General features: G+C 35.0%; 1 protein-coding gene across 1 annotated transcript; it reads right to left on the bottom strand.

The window, feature by feature from the left end:
- Positions 1–224: 224 nt before the first annotated feature.
- On the bottom strand, positions 225–23,112 carry LOC102802934 (alpha-N-acetylneuraminide alpha-2,8-sialyltransferase-like). The gene is made up of 7 exons (XM_006817486.2): positions 22,985–23,112; positions 17,407–17,487; positions 17,184–17,262; positions 5,358–5,473; positions 4,752–4,841; positions 1,363–1,562; positions 225–599 (listed from the first exon to the last, which is right to left on the bottom strand). The coding sequence occupies exons 1-7, from the start codon at positions 23,089–23,091 to the stop codon at positions 373–375; spliced, it is 900 nt and encodes a 299-aa protein (XP_006817549.2). The 5' UTR covers positions 23,092–23,112; the 3' UTR covers positions 225–372.

Below are 23,112 nucleotides of genomic sequence, written 5' to 3'. Positions count from 1 at the left end.
TCATGTCAGAAGGTCGTAGCATCAGTCTCGCTATCTACGCGATGAGATTTGAATGGGATCTTGACATGATGCCACCATACAGTACTATACGCGTTGCAAACCCCAAGTAATGTACCTCTGGTATGATACATGTGTGAAGTATGAATGTTATTCGTCCAGGCATATCTAAGATACAGGTTTGAACGCACAGATTCATGCACAGAGGTCAATCCATAAGTCCCCGTTTTCGGACTGGTGTCGCAGTTCAGCTGTGTAATGGTTTCCCACATTGCAGTTGCATTTCATAATTCCTTAGTTATGCTTGTTTTGTCATATGTATACACCATATAAGAGTTCATACTATCCAGATCAATTGTTCTCTCTTGGTAAAGGTCAGCATTTACCAATATGTAACCTAAGCACACCATTCACATGCAGCTCTTTGAGCTTTAGAAACTCAGATGGCATTGAATGTTTCACTACTACTATCCATGTCTTGGGTGTGTCCTCTGCGTAGTGGTATGGTACATAGTTACCATTTACATCAGTGGTAAACGGCCAGAATCCAAAAAGGTGGATTTCCTCACAGTATGTGAGTGCTAGATTGAACATCAGCATTCCTGAGGAGCAAAAAATGTCATTAAAACAATATTGACAGCTGGTGTTTGGTTGAATATTATTATCCATGCTGTCTACTTTGACCTAGCATTTGATTGGCTAAAAGGGTGGACCATTAAAAACCTTAGGAATAATTTAAAAAAAAAAATTTGATTGTATACATTTCCAATATTGGTTTTGACTTGTGCATCCAGGACTAGCGAAACAAGTTTGTCTGAGTTTGTCTGGCATTTACAATAATATTGGGCAATTTTAACAAGCAGTCTCTCGGCTGAGATAGCTCTGTTGTTAGCAATGCACATTTCGATTAAAGAATTGTAAATATCATTAGAAAATTAACAAATCTGAGAGAGGTTCCCCTGAGATACATATATGTATAACATCAAAGCAATCAGATGCAGTTATAACAAGAAGTGGGAAAATATCATTTTTTACCAAAAATTACAAAAATATTCATCAAAATTAGAGAATTGAAAATATCATCATGAAATGAGCAAATTGAGGTACCTATATGTATAACATCAAAGCATGATTGCTTGTAGTTTTTTAAAAAGTCGAAAAAGTAAAAAGTTGATTTGGACAATGATGGACGATCACTCGTATGATAAGCTCCTCATGACAAAGTCGACAGCAGAGCTAAATAATTGAATTTCATGTATACAATGTATGTGGAATGTACATTTTTGTTCCCACATTATTGGAAGTTTTGATCGTTTCTACTCGTGACCTATAAGAAATTCAAGGATCTGTATGCACAAAACTTACCTGTTGTTACTGATACAAATCGCTTACTTTCCCAAAAGTGTTCAATTGCAGACAAATAATTTTTTTCAAATTCCATATCAATCAACTTAGTATTCTTATGCACATATGATACAAACTCATCTTCTGCTGGTCCAGAAAACATTAGGTAACCATTATATACATGCAGATCCTTCTTAAATGCATCCAAATTGTTGTGGTACCTATACGAAAATATCACCGATACATGGATGAACAATTAATGATTTCATTAAGGTCATCAATCTTTGAATGCATTACCTAACTCAATTTTATTTGAATGCAGTTGTTAATTACAAAAAAAACTTGGTACCCACCACTATGCTACCATATTTTAGCCATGAATTAATTGTTGTTTTTCGGCAATCTACGCCTTCATAAGTCAGTATACGAAGAAATGCTAACACAAACTTTGTTTTCAGAGCAAAACAATAACGCAGAGTATGCCCTGTACTTTAGTAATATTGAATATAAAATCACTTTATTTTCGCTTGGAATTAATTTTGGCTACTTTTGCTTAAGAGTAATTCAGTGAAAATAAAATCCAGCGAATATACCTTGTTTTCTATATTTTACATTCAACTCGTCAAAAGTCAGTGAAAATAAATTCCATATAAAACATCCAAAAAGTCTTTTCAGCAAAAATTATTTCCAGCTAACAATGAAAAGAATAGTCAGATTATGTTTAAATATTGGGATAGTAGTTAGTATACAAGTTGACACCTGGCCACAAACTATACTGATTTTTTAACTAGAAACAAACTGATATATGATAGTGTAAGTTGAAATATACGCATATACATTTGTACATATACGAGGGTCAATACAATCGGATACTCTCAGCATAACAGCAGCAATGATGGGTGTCGCCAAATTGAAAAAACAATTCTGCCGAGTACACGTACCGAGTAACGTGACATACTGTTATTTAATGTGATTAGAATGGGTCATATGAGAACATAAAATCGGGTTGGTTATTTAAAAGCTACAATTAATTCCATCTTTTAAGTTTCAATTGTTCCTATTTCTCACTGAATAACATTTTTTGTTAGCGACACCTAGCAGCTATCTTGTTTCATACACAACACCATGGCAAAATCAAATGCAAAATGAACGACTGAAATGAACACTTTCCTGGCACTTATGCACAAAGTAAAAAAATACTGCTCAACAATTAAAGTATCAAATCACAAATAAACACTGATTGTTTTGGGTGTGGTGACACGATTTACCAGGGTTGAAACTTTCATGGTATTATTGCCATAATGCATAAAGTAATAATGAATGAACATGGCAGCTACAGTTTGAAATCAAAATCTTGTTTTTTTTCGTTATTTATAATTGTATGGATTTCAAACTACACGTGTCTTTTCGCGGAACCGATATAATCACATAGAGACTTGTAACTTGAAATAAAATTTACCGACTTTACTTAAAAACATCCAATATTTTTATAGGCATAACACAGAACAGAAGTGCTTAAAACAAGCTCGAAGAAAATGCTATGACGTCACCATTGTCTCCCCACAAGCGCAACACACACTGTACACATAACTCGGGTGATTCACACCTTAGAACAATAGCGTTTCCTAACTGGGTGTTGAGGGACTGTGATAGAACACAATGCTTGATCAACAAGCCATGCATGGCACAGTCTCTGTTAGTTATCAAATTTAAGATCTATAGTAATATAGCGTGAAACAAGTACTTGTCCATATTGAGAGATATTGCTCTGGAACAGCATTCAAAATCAGCCATTTTGAATACATGTATATATATATAACATGATGTACAACAAATATATAAAATTTGAATATAATCAGTCAAAGCATTTAAGAGATATGGCTCTAGAAGCCCAATCATTAAAACAAAATGCCTGCCAGTCGGCCATTTTGAATCCAATCTGAAAAATAAAATGTAATGTCTAATGTATGTACCAAGTTTGAACGAGATCCTTCCATACATGCCAGAAATGCTTGATATTTGATGATATTTTAGCACAAAAATGGCCACCATTTGGCCATTTTGAATAGGATCGTCAAACCAATATATCTGACTATGTATGACATGATGTATAATGAATATTTTCAATCTTATCTGAAAAACAAAATTATTCGCATCAAGGTCCCATAATGTCTAATGTATATACCAAGTTTGAACAAAATTCATCTGTAAACAGCTGAGAAATGCTTGATTTTTATGAATTTTAGCACAAAAATGACCGCCATTTGGCCATCTTGAATCAGATCGTGAAACAAATTGATGTGCATACGTATAATATCATGTATGATATATGTGTGAAGTTTGATTGTGATTGGTCCAGGCATTTATAAGATACAGGTCCGAACACACGTACACACACAGACACACTGAGGTCAAAACATAAGTCTCCGTTTCCGGACTGTGTCAGAACGGGGAATAAAAATCAACATACACTCTGTTGTGCCACCAGGCGTGCCTAAAAAACAGTTGATGACATGTTCAAATTTTGCAGTTTTATTTGTTTTTCATAAAAATGGCCGCCATTTCACTAAATTTCATTGAAATCAAAAAATAATTAAAAGCAACATTTAACCCATTACATCTTGCTTGCCTTTGTACCAAATTTAAACCCAATCTGTAAAATCATCTCTGTGAATTGAGAAGAACACTCATAAAAAAACAAAATGGCCACCAGTTGGCTATTTTGAATTGAATCACAAAAAAAATGATGTGCATCAGTAACCCACTATGACTGATGTCAATGTCAAGTTTGAATGAAATTGGTCAAGGCATGTTTAAGAAACGGTTGATGACATGTTTGAATTTTGCGATTTTATTTGTTTTTGACGAAAATAGCCGCCATTCGGCTTAATTTCAAGAAAACGAAAAAATGACTGAAAACAACATTTAACCCATTATATCTTGCCTTTGTATAAATTTTAATCCAAATCTGTACAATAATCTCTGTAAAATGAGAACAAAATGGCCACCAGTCCGCCATTTTGATTCGAATCACGGAAAAAAATGATGTGCATCAGTAACACACCATGACTGATGTCACTTCCAAGTTTGACTGAAATCTGTCAAAGCATGTCTGAGAAATGATGGATGACATGTCCAAATTCTTTGGGACAAAAATGGCCGCCAGTCGATCAAAGTTTAACCGAATCAAAATTACTGATGCACGAACAGACAGAACCAAAACATAAGTCCCTGTTTTGGACTACGTCTGATGGGGACTAATTACAGACGTACCACCTACAACGTCACTACCAAAACGACAGCTTGAAATACACGTCGTAACACTGATATATCAGTCAGAAATACGTCAAATCTCGGACTACACAAACAAATTGTAGATATATCCACACACATATAAAGCCATGTGATACCTTCTATGGATCATGCTTGGATTAAAAGTGGTAAAGTTACTCTTCTTTCCAACATCGTCTGAGAAGTTACTTATGTAAGGAAGATTAGCCCTAGAAAAAAACATTAGGAATCCATTTGTCGTATCAACATATATAATAGTGGTTCTAGTATGACCGCAACTTTGAAATAAGGTCACACTGTTTATTTTGTCATTAAAATGTGCAGTTAAAACAAGCTATTTAAAGCGGGGGAGTCATCACCTACGCATGCGTCAGATGGACATAGCGTGTCATTGTTTAAAAACAAGCGTCTACCCATGAGCCTTTGCATTTTTAGAGTGTGTTGTTATCGTGGCCTGAGACTATTCCTGTGTGTGCGCAGGTGACAACCCTCTCGCTTTAATAGTTTTTGCTATGCCCCGAACTGCAGATTAAGTTTATATTTGTACTGAACATTCACCAGACACATTATTTAATGATATCACTCAAGCAATACTGCTTGATGTATAACAATGTTGTTAACAATTATTATGCAAATTAGCCACCATCCTTGACCAAAATCCTGGATAGAACACTGTTTTCACACTAATTGATTGTGCCTATTACACATTTACAGTCTTGAGTTACCTGAAGATATAGTCTGCTTTGTCAATTTCTTCTCCACATCCACTGTTTTTTAGGATACCTCCATTTCCTACAACACTACATCGTCTATATTTCGAGGTATCTTCATCAAATTTGTTCTGAGAAAAAAATAATAAATTGCGGATGTTAATTGTTGCATAAGTAAATATATTGTTTCATTGGTGTCAACATGTGTCGCATACGACTTGTTTACCACTTCCGTGTGACTGAGAATGTTCTAGAACCGTACTGTGTCTGGGTGGAATTTTTAGAAACTGGTTGAATAGGTAATGGAACATTCTAGAAATTTGTATTAAGTTCCAGACTCATTATGTATGCTGATGTAATGGTCTATTTATAGACAGTGTGGGTATATATAGGGGAGTTGTTCAGCACTGAGATCAGATCGGAGATCTCGTTGAATTGTATTGGAGTTTAAGTATCTAGTTATTGGAGTAGTGGAGTTTTACCGCGTTATTGTACTTGATGTTCGCAGAGTATAATACCAGTACCAGTTGAAACCTCATCTGTTGGCTCCGTGTTCGTATTTTATCATCGCCGCCAGGGAAGTCTTTCTGTTACTGTTGCCATTTTGGTATTTGAACCATCACACCTGTACTATACCAATTACGGTAATATTACGTTGCGTGTGACAACATGTTATAATTACAAATACTGCTAAATCATTCTTGTTTGACATTCAACATGGTGACAACTGAATGGTTCCGGCTTCTTCAGTGGTAATAATTTAACAAGCAGCCTTTCGGCTGAGATAGCTCCGCTGTTAGCAAGGCACATTTCAATTGAAAAACTGAAGATACCGTATCATTAGAAAATGAACAATATGTATAGTATGTATAGCAATCCGACTTTCTGTTTTTAACAAGAAGTCAAAAATATCACTTTTTACCAAAAATGACAAAAATATTCACCAAAGATAGAGAATTTTAGATATCATCACGAAATGAACAAACCTGAGAAAGGTCCACATGTAGTATCTATATATGTAATGTCAAAGCAATTGGACTTGCGGTTTTTAACAAGAAGTCAAAAATATCACTTTTTACCAAAAATTATAAAAATATTCACCAAAATTAGGGAATTGAAGATATCATCATGAAATGAACAAATCTAAGGAAGGTCTACCCCAGGTACATACACGCCAAGTATCAAATCATTCAGGCTTGTAGTTTTCAAGAAGTCGAAAAAGTAAAACATTGACACGGACGACGACGGACAATCACTCATATGATAAGCTCCGCTCAACAAAGTCGACAGCGGAGCTAATTATATAATTCCACAATAACGTTTCTTAGACCCGATAATATAGTTTTCAAGAAAAAGTTTAAAAAAGAATTGTTGATGGACGAACAATCACCTACAATAACAGCTCCAGTCTGTTATCTTCGATGACAGTGGGGCTTAAAATGTTGGAAAAAAATACAGAATTGTATCAAAGAAATTGAGCTGGTAGTTTTTAAGAAGTCAAAAATATAATTGTTAATTGATGGCTTATGGACAAACTTTGACAGCAGACCGAAACATAGTTGAACTCTGGTGACCTTGCCCTTTGTTATATAATATAATTCCCTTTATCACAGTTTGTTTCAATATAAATATGCATTGTCATAATTAATTTTGAATACAAACAAGTTTTGGGGTTGAACCAACAGTGGGGAATCAGTCTACCAAATGTCCTTAAAAGATGTAAATATCTTACAAAAACATTGGTGCCTTATTTGGTTTAATTATTTTAAGGGACATAATTTCCAGCTTTATTCAAAGTAATTCAGATATTTTAGTATAAAAATAAATGCCTCATCGTAAAAAAAAAGTTCTGCATTTAGACGTGAATAGATTCATAAAACATGCAAGATAACAAAAAATCTTAGCTGGCTTTTGTCCAAGTATTTTGTACAGGTGTCTGTCAAAAATTAATGATTCACCGAGTCAAATATGAACTGCCTCATTGTGTGACTACTGTATTATATGAAAAGTAAAAAAAACACCCTTTATGAATAGCTATCATGTTGCAAGCTCTGCTTTGTATGCAAATCAACTTAAATAGTTAGTTGGTGTCCAGTGAAGGGAGAAGTCAACAGTACTGTTGCCTCCTGAGAATCTACATCTTCAAACGCTGCAATCTTCGAAGTGCGTTTTTAAACTAGTATTATGAAAACTCTATCATTCTGTTCTAATAGCTGAAACATATTTCTGCGAGTTTTCATTTGTCGAATGAACTGTTTGTCAAATACAGAATACATATATTTTGGAACAATTTTCTTTTTAAAATGTGGATGAAATGTTTTGCTTTTTATGTATTTTTTATGTATTGTTTTTGATTTGATAATTTTGAACTAAACAGATTTTCTATTAGCTTCAGATCTTGATCAAAGTTAGGCACCCATTTCATAGGAGTGCTTATAATGATTTTCTGACATCTTGTTTTCTGTAAAGATTTTATTGATAGGTTTGCAAATGTGTATCAGACTGTGCAATCTCTCCATGAGTTGGTTTTGAAACCCAGTATGAGATTCTGGGATACATTACCACGGATATTATTACAAGATAAATCATTTGCTTCATTGAACAAGTACAACAATACATATTTCCACTGAGATCAGTGACCTTTGATGTGTATCACCAGTGATCAGTCAAGTAGAAACAGTCAAAATATTTTATCAGATTTTCTCAATTTTTGCATGATATTTTCATACAGGACATCTGTTGTTCAAACTCAGGGAAGACATTATACTGATAAATAAGGTGACCAAGTTTGATGAAGTTTGGAATAGAATTAGTAAAGTTATTCTGCACACAATAACAATTATTAACGACGACGACGACAACAACAACAACAACAACGCCGGACAAAATCTTTCCCTTAATATACCTTTCCCTTCCATCTTTGATGGTACGGGCAAGGTAAAAACTGGACTGTATATTACAAAGACAATATATGTAGCAAAAACATTACAAAATTATACGACGATATATGGATTCTTAATGTGGAGCATTATGAATCATTTATTGACATGATTAATTTGCATTTCTCGCTCCTCCTGAATTTGCATAATCTCACGATACTTCAGTTTCCCCACTATATTTGGTGAGCTTTTTTCAACTTTACGCTATTTTATTGATATCCTACTTTACTATGAATATTCCATGAAGAGGCAGAAAACATTGTCAGTCATCGTTACACAACCGACCACCGCAACAACAAGGAGTAAAAGTTTCTACCACTACCAGGCAGACCAGCACGCTTGCATCTACACAACTACAAGATTCAAGTAGCAATACTAGTATAGGGAGTTTCTACTTCAGGTCGGCGATCTATTTATAAACTGAACAGTGGCAGAAGTACGTGAGAAATTAAAAGCTATGGGCATCAGTCTACCCTTGAGTACTAGCGAGAAACGACAAAGAACATTCCGTAAACTACTACCCAACAACAATTTTTCCGACACAGACGTGGTCAGTGCAGATATTAATAGTGATATCAGATAGAGAGTTGCAACAGACTGTCTACAATCATCATCCGAATTGCACGGTTTCGCTAAAGCCGGCCATTCATAACTGGTCCACGAACCCATGCGTGATCGTGTTAGGAAAAGCTGTATTTCACTGCAGTTAAATTTAGTAATTTGATTGGGCGTGCCAAGAAGCTGGCGATACCAATCAGCGTTGCTGTATCATAAATTTTAAGATGCGGGGGGTCATCACAGATTAAAACAATGGTGGCGTGTAGGCTCTGCGCTGATTCACCGGTAGTCAAGAACAGAAGGTCTATGTTTGTTGACACGTTCCCAATTTCTGTTATTCTAACGTTGAAAATTGTTTGTGGGCAAGTGAATGAAAACGATGCGATATCTAAATATTTGTGCAAACCGTGTTTTAGTAAACTGACAAAACTGTTGAAACAGATAACATGTCGACTTCAGCTAACACACCATGTCATTTCTATCGTGAGTTCTGATTGGGTAAATCAAATGAGCCCAAATGAATCTTATAATCGTTTGAGGGCGTGTGACATACAGTAAATCGTGGTGAAATCTGCCAAGGGTTAATGTTGAGGCTTCGGTCGAATAAATGGTCCTTGGCTGGCAAAGATGGTCTATAATTTATGTCATTCGTCTTCAGCGAGTGGTAGGCAGAATCAAAACATGGCGGCCATGCATGGAAGTTTTGATATAATTTCATCAAAATTGTCCACATTTTATGACAACCACTGAGCGAAACAACCACCCTTCAACTGCAGGAAGATTTGGCATTGTATCTAAGGCCTTACAGATAAATACGTTAATCTTGCCACATAATTAATTCCCAATCAGGAAGCAGGTGGTCGTTCTATCATGGATTCATCGGGCAATGAAATTAAGATTAAAGGAAACGCTGATCCTGATTGAACAAATCCTCGACATTTCATGAGTTCTTGGTAGTTTTCGAGAAATACAAGGCAGTTATTTCGCGGCGTCTTTCTGGAACGATGCGAGGAGCTAGATTTGTACCAGAAAAATATTATGGACCTGGCATTTTGGTAATGTTTTTTATGACTACAGTACTCATTCCGCCCAACCTCCCGCTTTTATCGCTTTTTTTCCGACCGCTTATCGCTTAATTTCCGACCGCTCGCTGCTTTCCGACCGGAAACCGACCGCTTTTTTTCCGCTCGCTCGCGTTCGCTTTTGTTCGCTCGCTCGCTCGCTTTTGTTCGCTCGCTCGCTCCTGCTATGACTGGCTTCAGAAACACCGTCCGCTTGCCAACCGACCGCTGGAGTAACAATGATCGTACATTGTATGTATAAACTTAAGTTTTTATTCGTAATAAATTTAGGTTTTAATGACGATTCAAAATACAACGCCTATTGCTTCTCTGTTTTGGAAAAAAGACGCCTTCAAATCACTTGACACATTGTAACGTTTGCTACGCAAGTCGAACTGTGACCTGTATTTACATATTTACGTCCTTGTGTGTGTAGTTCAAGCAGCTATATGACTGGTCAATCGCGATATTATTGAGTACTAGTATGTATGTGTTGTGTGTGTGTTTCTGTGTGTGATTTTGACTAAATTTATTCCGAACGGCGCTCAAAATAATTTGACACTTTGTTATTTGCGAACGCAACTCACACTATGACTCTTACTCAATTTGCACAAGTAATACGAATGCTGTAGTTCAGAAAATCTATTGCTTAACTTTTGATCGTGTCTGGGTGCGCAAAACAAAACTGCACATATAATTAACGCATAGCTGAATTTCTACAAATCAATTGGACTTAAACTACTAGTATAATGACTGTGACGATTAATCGCTTGTCTGATTACATGCGACGACGAATTATTGGATTGGCAGCAGCCGGACGAAAAATGAAAGAGATCTCGGAACAGTTAATTTGTTGAGGAAAACAAAACAAACGCAGCCAGTGATACATTTTGAAAACAAAAATACAAAATAAACGCAATCAGAGGCGCCGACCACGCGCGTTGGAAATAAATAAAACATCTGTTTTAGTATGTTGTGACAGTCTCACCAAACTCTTTTACTCGCGCAATATGATTATGTTATTTCCCAAAGCACTTATATTTAATACATTGACGAAAAACACCGCAAGAAAAATGTAAATCAGGCTTGTAATTACTAGTAACTCTACTCGAACGCAATGTTGATCACTGTAAAAGTGGATAAATTCGAACCGTCATCAAATTCAAAATTCAAGCGATCTCGTTGAATGTCAAAAATAAACTCGATGTTTAGAAAGACAAAAACAACAACATATTAGAGTGCAAAAAAGCTAGCAGCAAAGAACGAGAAGTGCATGTGGGAAAGCGATGAGTGAATTCGAGAAAAATTATGCTGATGTGAGAACAAGCCATATACCCACGGAGTACTCGCTAAAACATCGAGAAAATGTGCCATTTCAAAGAGCACCCTTACAAATATGTCTGCGATTGTGTGAACATGATAACGTGCAAACAAGGAACAGAGCTCGTGGTCCACCAAGGAAACTTAGCGATGACGCAGTTTTAGATGTATACGGCTGTTGAAAACAGAGACTCCTTCGATCTCATATAAGCAGGTTCACGTGGATGTATCATTTTCAACTTTTACCAACAACGCTATGATAATAAAGACATTGTGAAATTATTTTGTTTTTATGTAGAAAAATACAGTAATTTTACCAAGTAAAATCATATTTATTAACATTGTTGTTCATACACGAGTTGTCGAACACACTACATAGTTTGTAATTTCATCTAGCTCCTTTCAGTCACAATTCAAGACAAATAAAAGGCACAAATATAGATAATATAGCAAATTATTTTTTTCTGTAATATTCGTGTGTAATCAGTAATTATGAAAAAAAAATATGGGTACATATGAAATAGATTTCGTTATAAATTATTCTTAATATCAATTTCTAAATTATTTTGTCAAAATCAGGGTTTTTTTTCCAGGTTTTTTCCCCCAAAACGAAAGAATTTCATAATGTCGGGAACGAGAAGTTTTTTTCTTATTATTATTTATTGGGAACGGAAAGTCTTTATCGTAGTGCTTCGCCTCGGTTGAAAATGAGCTCTTCGGGTCGCTAAAACTGTATGTCCACCTCTGTTGGGGTGAACATTTGTATTATTATACTGAATAAATCTTAGAACAGAAATGGTGGCACTCAATTATGGCAATCTTCCAGCTCATCGTTAGAAAGATTTTCGGAGGCAAATTTAATCTCGAAGGATTGCAGGAAATTGACCCTTACCGATTCATATTTATGAATTAATCGGGATTCAGGTATCATAGTGTTTGTAACAGGAAAAAAAAAACGCTTTCGCGTGGGATTTTTCATGCAAACATTGTGAATGGTTCCCCGACACTGATTCCTTTTTAACTTTCAATTTTTCTAAGACGCGGCAAACCCTGCTCATGACCGGAGACGTCGTCGAGATGCGGGTGCGATTCCTCTTAGCAACGCGTTCTATTTATTTCCAAAGCGTGTGGTCGGCGCCTTTGATTGCGTTTATTTTGTTCTTTTATTCACGTAATCTATCACTGGCAGCGCTTGGTTTGTCGCGTCTCACAACTTAATGTCCAAGCTGACTTTGTTTTGGCTGTAAGTGAACTACGTACAGCTCATGAAAGTATTTCGCCCAGAGTTCGCAAAAAACGGAATACCCTGCAAAATTTGAATGTTTTATTTTATAACGAGACATTGGGCGCAAACATAAAAACCATAATTGTAGTTCAACAAGTTTATGTAACGTGTCAGTCCGCTTGCCAGCCGCCTAGTTAAAAAACGCGATCTCCAGTGATGTCGGCTTCGACAACTTCGGACCAGTAAGATGGGCGCTGGTCGACATTACATTTGCAAGTATTGTATTTGTTTGACAAATTGTACACTACGGTCATTCTATAACAATCGATCAGTCGTTTTTTTCACAGTCTTACTATTCCTGCAGATATTCTTCAATTGTTATAGGTGCCACGGATTTTAACATAACTACAACGTGACCCGTGTTAAACCTAGCCCTGCGTACATTGCTGTGTGTACGGGGACGCGTTCGGTTGATAGATGTCCCCACCACAGCCCTGCGAACTTCCATAGACAAAGTCCGGGACTTTGAAAAATATAACTTTTTTAATGAAATAATATGCCCAGGTACCAAAAATGATGATCGATTACCAGATATATCCAGAACTCCCAGTTCGGAGTCCAATTGTGGATGAAATCGGCTACTTTGCCCTAAAAACAAACGCATTCTCTCGCGTGAATGAAATTAAAAATGGCGGCGTTTGGTGGATAATTCCTCCGGTACCTACGCGTTTACAATGTGTCCGTCTTTACTAGTCGTTTTTTTAAAGACATTTCAGTTTCAGATAACTTTATAATGGTTGTTACGGATAACTATCGTCATTTCAACCGATTTCGGCTGGGAAACTACTTATTTTTAACTTGCGCACCAATTACGGTGCGCTCGGACTTTGTCTATGGAGGTACGCAGGGCTGTGGTGGGGACATCCATCAACCGAACGCGTCCCCGTACACACAACACTGTACGCAGGGCTATGTTAAACCCAAACCATGGGTGCATGACAACCGTCACCCGACACACGGTTACTCAACGAATACCGTACTCTACAGTAGACATTTTTCGCTCTCCACCAAAAATAGAATGGTTTTATTTCATATTAGTTGTGTCTGTGTCTGTGTCAGTGTCGTATTTGATTTCACATGTTTGGTTCGATCTTGTTTATGGTGGACATTATTACTACGCGTATGTCTTATTACCAATTTTATATGGCCGTGTGATCCACCGTATTTTTTTCAACGGTCGTTCTATAAATTTCTGATTGTATTTATTCTTATTTTAACATCATAAAAACAAAAATGATACACTTGTACATGAAACAGTAGGTAATGAACTGTAAATGCGGGCGGTTGCGCTGTCAGGCGAGCGAGCGAGCGAGCGAGCGATTGCGCGAGCGGATACTTCCGGATTTGCGCGGTCGAAAAAAAAGCGGAAATTGCGCGGTCGAATTGAACAAAGCGAGCGAAAAAAAAGCGATCGAAATCCGGAAGCGGGCGGGAGGTTCGGCGAAATGAGTACTGTACCATATTCAGTTCGCTACTAGAACTGCACCTTACTTGCACCAGAAAGGCGTTAAAATCAATTGATCAGTTTGCGATTCTGCCATCTTTATGCAAATCACAACTGGCCAAAAATCATATTCATGTGCTATTTATGGCAACACATGGTTGATTTCCTAGCAGACGAAAAATATTTCATAAAGAAAATTTTACCATGCGTCTTGCCTAAAAAAAACACTCTTTCATATATCGGTGAACATCGTGCTGAATAAATTGTTTTGTTTTGATAAACTGTTATGCTCGAGTCGCAAATTGAGGACGTGAATCAGACTTTTCATTGGGCTGGACAATTGACATGTGTCTGACAGATAATAAGTATCAGAAGACGAACATTTGTTGATACAAAGTTGCACTTGAGACTTACACTACTGTGTTTAAGCCTTTACTACTGTTGCGCGTTCAATTTTCAAAAAGTTCATTCAGGAGTGCGGCATCGCAAAATCCGGAAAAACAAATGCAGTGTACGCCATGAAAATTTATTTCGATTTGCTGCACATTGGTTATTTGCAGTTTTTCTTATTCAATTGTCAGTGACACAAAGTATCAAAACAGAAAATTAAATTAAATGGACTCGCGCCGATTATTTAAGGTTATTCATCTGCAGACGAGACTGCTTATAAAAAAACGAACCCTGACCTCTGAAAATACCCTATTCATAGAGTGCCTGTACCTAAGACCGTCGCCCAAGGCGACACAATGCACGTTGCGATATCGCAATCGATGCATGCTGGGTGACAAGGAGAAATTCTGATTGAGGTAACCAAGATGGCTGCGTTGAGTGCATGATTGTCTGCGGTGAAACAGCACGTCGCTGCCTACTTCGACGACAGTCCCTCAAGGCACTGTGCTTCGATGTATTTTCTAAAATAATCGTTTAATTTTAATTAATCGGGGGTTCGAAATGTGTGCATTTTGTCACAGAAAAGTATGATATCGGCAGCGGTAAATACCTGTAATTTCCCCGCAATGCCGTCAGCTGACAATGTTACGGTGGTCGTAGCGCCGGAGTCTTAGCGTTAGCCCCGACTTTAGTTTTGACAGTGATAGAGGGACTGGTTTTTCAGATGCCTTCGTAGAAAACAATGTTGCCATTATCGTTTTAATACTTTCATCATATTTTGATAAATAACCAAAAAATGTGTTCTATGAATTTATGAACTGACATGGACACAAAACTGACCGTACTTGTTGCGGACAAAATGTACCAGTTCGCTCCATGGATAACCATATTTTACTGACTATGCCATATATATATATATAACGTAAGTAATTTATCCTAAGAAGCTGCTCATTAAAATTCTAGTGCATTTTTTCCCTGTTCTGTTTCAAACATTAATTTACCACATATATCACAATAGAGAGGGTTTATGGTATCACTTGATTCACATTTAATGACAAAATATAACAAACCATCATGTCTGTAATTAGTTCCAGATAAATTGAATAACAATAACAATTGTATTGACTTGTACCAAAATGTAAGTTGTGGGAAACTGATTATTATTACCAATCACAGAAATAAATAAATATAATTTTCATCACACTTATAAATGACATGATGTAAATAGATTTGTGAAACAAATGCAAGTTTGTTTTTTATTAGCATTTACATGTACAAGACTTGCAAAGGAAAAAAAAAAAAAAAATCGCTGCCGCTGCTGTAATTCTTAACACTTCAAAATATAACACTCAGTATGAACATGGAGCTCCATAGTGTACATCTTATTTTTTTCCTACTGAAACCAGGCTCAAACAGTATTGTAAGAAAAACCTAGGTTTCCCTAGGTCTGACTTCTTTATTCTCTGTTTGTTTTTAGTGGGGGCATTAATGGGCAGTTAACCCGGAGGTTAGGTTCAAACCTACTACTAATTTGCATATTGTAGGTCTAGTAGGTCTGAATAGGGCAGGAAAGGGCAGGCCGGGTTTGACCCAGGTGTTTGTATATGAGATCACCCCTTATTCTGCACCTCATGGCATACCTGAAATACCCAGTCTGAATGAATTAATCTACAAAGAAACCTTTTCCTTGTTGTTATAGATGATGCTATTGAGGAAAGTAAGCAAAACAGAGGGAATGCCCACATGTGTAAATTTGACATTACTGATGTTTGTAAGCAGTTACATTTATGTCCATCAATATGCCATTTACATGGTGTGAAATGGAATCAGAAATATTGTTTCTTTGTAAGACTTGTTTTTGGATCACGTTCAAGTTCAAGTTCAAAAATATTTGACACTATTTCCCAAGCTATACAAAGTTCAATGTGCAGGTAATTGTATTGGATGACTTCCTAACCATTGACCATACGGATGAGAACCCCACACGTACAATGGCTATTATGACTCTGATCTTCAAATCACTGAACATTCCTTTGGCTGCGCATAAAATGCAGGAACCCTCACATAAATTGGAATATTTGGGAATTACCTGGTATCCTAAACTTATTTTTGTATGTGCAAATTGCAAGTGCTAGTGCTGACACATATTCATATTTAAGACTTCATGCAAGGGCTGTGCGGCCATCTCTCTTTCAAATGGCAATTCAATGCGCTATCCTGGTGTCAACCAGGCTCGGTCGAACACAAGCATCCAGGACCTTAACTAAGGTTCCCCCAAAATCGCATTCTATCATTAGTGAATGAATCTCGGCCAGTGGAATTGCCCTTCCCATTGTGTCGCGCACTTGCATTTGCAGATTTTTCATGATAGCATTATAAAGGGGCACTAAACATACTTCGCTATGCATCACTTCGAGAATACCAATAAGAGGTTGTCCATGCATACACATGTACACTTCTGGTCATGGTGTTCTGTCTAAAACTTTTTTTATATTTGACCTACATACAATGCAAACGCAATACAATAGTTGTGATGCTCATTTTAGTCGGCATGGTAGCAGTCACTTGCCAACCAATCACTATCCATCAAATACTGTATTATTTAAATTATACTAATTTGACGACATTGAAAAAGGAACCCTTACAAGGGACACAAGTTTTGTTTGTTTCATGGTAAAAGGCATTTGCCATTTATACACAAATATTTTATTTTATCGAAAAACAGCAAAAAACAAACAAGAAACTGTTGAGCAAGGTTTGTAGCTCATGAATATTCATAAACAACTAGTATGATGTATGTATAATGAATGAGCTTTGTATTGGAAATAGAAAATATATACATACCACAAAAGAGTCAATGAAACCTTGATATTTTCTTTCAGATGAGAAATGCTGTTTTTGTAAATGTGAGTATAGTTTACTTCTGCAATGTACAAAGGTGTACAATTAAATCAGGCAGACTTTTATTTACTTTTATAGTTCATCATGTTATGCTTTGTAAACAATGTTCTTTTCATCATATCATTCATCAGCAAAGAACAGTAAATATATTCGTAAATAATCTTACCTTGTTTGGTACAGAAGAGTTTTATTGAACTGCCAATTCTTCACACACCTGACAGCATCTTCCATTAATTTCTTGTCATCACTAAATTAAAAATAATAGAATTCTTAGTATACCAGCTCTTACTACTAAGTACATTATACCACAAGTAGCTGACTTGCTGCCCAGTTACATTGCTTGTTAAGTATATCACTGGTATGTGTACTACAAGATTCTTTGCGTACTGTAAAATCAGTATTAAAAGCTGCGGCTTCTATTAAAATGGTACAATGCAACAGAGGGGATGTGGCTTCTATTAGAGCATCTACACAAATGAGAAATGGTGAATTTTTGCTTCTCAATTGTTCAAAAAGAATGGGTGCGGCTTCTATTAGGGATGCAGCTTCTAATACAGATTTTACGGCAGTTTGTGATATCTCATTTTGCACTACAGTGTATTAGTACAGTACAGTATATTGCTTTGCATAGTTTGTGATATCTCATTTTGCACTACAGTATATTAGTACAGTACAGTATATTGCTTTACATAGTTTGTGATATCTCATTTTGCATTACAGTATATTAGTACAGTACAGTATATTGCTTTGCATAGTTTGTGATATCTCATTTTGCACTACAGTATATTAGTACAGTACAGTATATTGCTTTGCATAGTTTGTGATATCTCATTTTGCACTACAGTATATTAGTACAGTACAGTATATTGCTTTACATAGTTTGTGATATCTCATTTTGCATTACAGTATATTAGTACAGTACAGTATATTGCTTTGCATAGTTTGTGATATCTCATTTTGCACTACAGTATATTAGTACAGTACAGTATATTGCTTTGCATAGTTTGTGATATCTCATTTTGCACTACAGTATATTAGTACAGTACAGTATATTGCTTTGCATAGTTTGTGATATCTCATTTTGCACTACAGTATATTAGTACAGTATATTGCTTTGCATAGTTTGTGATATCTCATTTTGCACTACAGTATATTAGTACAGTATATTGCTTTGCATAGTTTGTCGTATCTCATTTTGCACTACAGTGTATTAGTACAGTACAGTATATTGCTTTGCATAGTTTGTGATATCTCATTTTGCACTACAGTGTATTAGTACAGTACAGTATATTGCTTTGCATAGTTTGTGATATCTCATTTTGCACTACAGTATATTAGTACAGTACAGTATATTGCTTTGCATAGTTTGTCATATCTCATTTTGCACTACAGTATATTAGTACAGTACAGTATATTGCTTTGCATAGTTTGTGATATCTCATTTTGCACTACAGTATATTAGTAAAGTATATATTGCTTTGCATAGTTTGTGATATCTCATTTTGATTAACGCAATGCGAAGATACTTAAGAACAGAAGAACCAACAACAATTTATTGGTCCAATTGCTTGTTACTTGCCTTTTATTGACGAAAAGTAAAAAGAATCAAATAAATCACCAAAATAAAACGTACGGTAAACACTGAAACAACATGGATGACACGGTATCTGATTTGACCTTTGTCCTCAATACCCATAATGAAATCAACATAATGATTAATTTATTTACAGTCATCGGATTCGATTTTTCTTTTTCTTTTAAACGGTAATTTTGTTATGTGAAAATATTTTTCTTCTTATTACTTGGGTTTTTCAACTATTACAATATGTCAGTGCATTTATAAAACCTATGAAAATGGAAATACTTGAAAGAAATTTAAAAGGAAATGAATATAAAAGGCTAGAATTTCACAGAGAATAAAATTGATATTCTTCATTTGTCAAAGTTGATATTTTTTTTACATCAAGTAGTTCAATTTATTCATCAAAATAATTCAAGAATATTATTAATTAATGTAGTACTTGTACACAGTATTTGAGTTTGATGTAAATATAAAAGGGCTAAGAATTTTTTTTGAAATGTTTGATTGGTATGCTAATCATATGCAAAAATAGATATGCTAATTATATGCAAATTAGCATCCCTCTTTAAATTTTATTTGTGGAGAACACTGGTATATAGGCATTGTTATAATTATAGGCTTAGTGATTAATCTAGAATATTTTAATTCAATATTTTATGTATTATTTACTGTCATACTTTACACACAGCCTAAAGAATTATTTTATCCACTACAAGCAATATAATTTTATCCAATACAAGCAATATAATTTCAACCAGTACATTTTAACAATACCATAATGACATACCAGTCATATCTGTTGCAATAACGCATGGTCAGTGAAGATTAACCCGAATTTTACCTGATTGCTACATCATGTCATATATATATTTCCATGGTATTACACATAGATCAAATTAATACATGTAAAGATCACGATACAAGTTACAATGCTACTGTGTTTATTTCTATCAATGTTTTATTGATGTTTTACATGAGAGTACAAGCTTCGGTTCTGCAGAGTCTGAGTGCGCTGGTTCACTATGGCTGCAGACGTCAACCAACAAATTGGGTGCCAAGAAATTGTGCTACTATGCTATCTACTAGAGTAAAATAGTCCTTGAACTACTGAAAAACCTATCTATCACATGTACCATTGTCTGTTATGTTTCTCAAATTTGAAGCCCCCTAAGTGGGTGGAAGTGAATTTCATATTTTAATAATATTATTTAATTTAACAAAATATATGAATAAAAAGATGTAGAAAATTTATTCATAAAATAAACAAATAAAAAATAAAATTGAAATGAAAGAATAACAATTACTAATTATATTATACAAGCAGCCTGTCGGTTGAGATAGCTCCGCTGTTAGCAATGCACATTTCAATTAAAAAACTGAAGATATCATTTTATAGAAAAAAAACAAATTTGAGAGAGGTCTAACTAAGGTCACTGTGCAACAGCAACACAATCAGACTTGCGGGTTTTAACAGGTCAAAAATATCAGTTTTTACCAAAAATAAAAAAAAAAAATCATCAAAATTAGAGAATTGAAAATATCATGAAATGAACAAATTTGAGAAACGTCTGATCAAGGCACATATGCACCAAGTATCAAAGTAATAAGGCTTGTAGTTTTCAAAAAAGAAATTGAAAAAATAAAAAATTTACACGGACAATGATGGACAATCAATCATATAAGCTCCGCTAGACAAAGTTGACAGCAGAGCTAAAAATATAGAAATTGAATAATTAAATACACACATTTCATGATTACATGCCCAAATTTAATATTTTAATTTTAGCATGGATTCGCACGATGAATCACACAGCTTATATTGCTTTTATGTCCTATTTATCCAGTTTCTGTTGATTGTAAACTTTCAAACGAACATTTCAAATAGGAACCTTACGCAATGATATGAAATGCTCAATAAGACTACTGTAAAACATGTTGAAAAAACGATATACTATTTTAGCGAATTGTGGTAAAATGACGTAATATCGAAATGTTGATTTAGCGGCTCTCTCTTGTTTTTGTTGATTTCCTGTTTTCACAATACTGTGGAATACTTTATTTTCGCTTGGAATTTATTTTCGCTATTTTCGCTGAAGGGATGATTCCGTGAAAATAAAATCCAGCGAATATACTTTTTTTCCTATATTTTACATTAAACTCATCAAAAATCAGTGAAAATAAATTCCATGCAAAATGCCCAAAAAGCCTTCTCAGCGAAAATTAATTCCAGCAAAAATAAAGTATTCCACAGTACTTGTCTGTTGCCGCCAAAACAAAACTATCAAGTGTAATAAGGAAGCGCTCAAGATTATTACGTTTTCTGAGTTATTTACAAAGTGTGTGTGTAGAGAAAAAGACGTTGTTTGGCCGCCATTTTGAATTTATAATGAAGTCATTAGCGACATCTTAAATTAGCAAATTAGTTCTCTTGCTAACTTCGCTAAAAAGACATGCTCACGAAAAAGACATGTTTTACAGTATTCGCCACTGAAATCGACAACACTTATTACCGGTATACTATAAAAGTGTTAATTATTCACTGGGTTTTAATTTTGCTTATTTTGCCGACTAGAAAATGCGCTAAATTAAAACCCAGTGAATATGTAAAATTCAGTATAGAACACATGAACTAAATGATAAAACCATGAATTTGAAACCCACCGAGTATGCCTGAAATGGTAAATCAGCGAAATTTAAACCCAGGGAAAATTTTACAGTAGTCAGCATAAACAAGCAGCCTCTCGGCTGAGATAGCTCCGCTGTTAGCAATGCACATTTCAATTAAAGAACAGAAGATATATTAGAAAATGAACAATATGCATAGTATCAATGCAATGGGACTTGCTGTTTTAAACAAGAATTCAAAAATATCATTTTTCACCATAAAGAAGAAAATATCACTTTTTACCAAAAATGACAAAAATATCCACCAAAATTAGAAAATTAAAGATATCATCATGAAATGAACAAATTTGAGAGTGGTCCACATGTAGTACCTATATATGTAATATCAAAGCAATTGGACTTGCGGTTTTTAAAAAGAAGTTGAAAATATCACTTTTTACCAAAAATGACAAAAATATTCACCAAAATTAGAAAATTAAAGATATCATCATGAAATGAACAAATTTGAGAGTGAACCACATGTAGTACCTATATATGTAATATCAAAGCAATTGGACTTGCGGTTTTTAACGAGAAGTCGAAAATATCATTTTTTACCAAAAATGACAAAAATATTCACCAAAATTAGAGAATTAAAGATATCATTACAAAATGAACAAATCTGAGAGAGATTCACATGTAGTACCTACATATGTAATATCAAAGCAATTGGACTTGCGGTTTTAACACGAAGTCGAAAATATCACTTTTTACCAAAAATGACAAAAAAATTTAAACCAAAATTAGAGAATTGAAGATATAATTACAAAATAAACAAATCTGAGAGAGATCCACATGTAGTACCTATATATGTAATATCAAAGCAATTGGACTTTAGGTTTTTAACAAGAAGTTGAAAATATCACTTTTATAAAAAATGACAAAAATATTCACCAAAATTAGAGAATTAAAGACATCATCACAAAATGAACAAATCTGAGAGAGGTCCACATGTAGTACCTACATATGTAATATCAAAGCAATTGGACTTGCGGTTTTTAACAAGAAGTCAAAAATATCACTTTTTACCAAAAATATTCACCAAAATTAGAGAATTTAAGATATCATTATGAAATGAACAAATCTGAGAGAGATCCACATATAGTACCTATATATGTAATATCAAAGCAATCGGAATAGCGGTTTTTAACAAGAAGTCGAAAATATCACTTTTTACCAAAAATGACAAAAATATTCACCAAAATTAGAGAATTGAAGATATGATCATGAAATGAACAAATCTGAGAGAGGTCTACCCAAGGTACATATACACCAAGTATCAAAGCATTCAGGCTTGTAGTTTTCAAGAAGAAGTCGAATAAGTAAAACATTGACACGGACGACGGAGGACAATCACTCATATGATAAGCTCCGCTCGACAAAGTAGACAGTGGAGCTAAAAATGAAGCCTTGTTTGTAGCAGACCACTACCATAGATGCTACAAATTAAATATTATATTACACATATCATAAAAACTAATTATAACTGATGACCTACCTACTAAAAATGCTGGTCAGGTAATACAGTACGGTAATCAAACAGATGCAAGCTAGCAGCAATTTCCAATGTAAACGTAGAACAGAGGCAAAGTTCCTGGATGCCATTACCTAAACAACAGAGAATAA

The sequence above is a fragment of the Saccoglossus kowalevskii genome, chromosome 11 (genome assembly GCF_978046115.1).
Source record: "Saccoglossus kowalevskii chromosome 11, keSacKowa6.1, whole genome shotgun sequence".
Classification (NCBI taxonomy): Eukaryota; Metazoa; Hemichordata; class Enteropneusta; family Harrimaniidae; genus Saccoglossus; species Saccoglossus kowalevskii.
The sequence above is the reverse complement of the archived record's forward strand: the minus strand, read 5'-3'. Positions and strand labels throughout refer to the sequence as shown.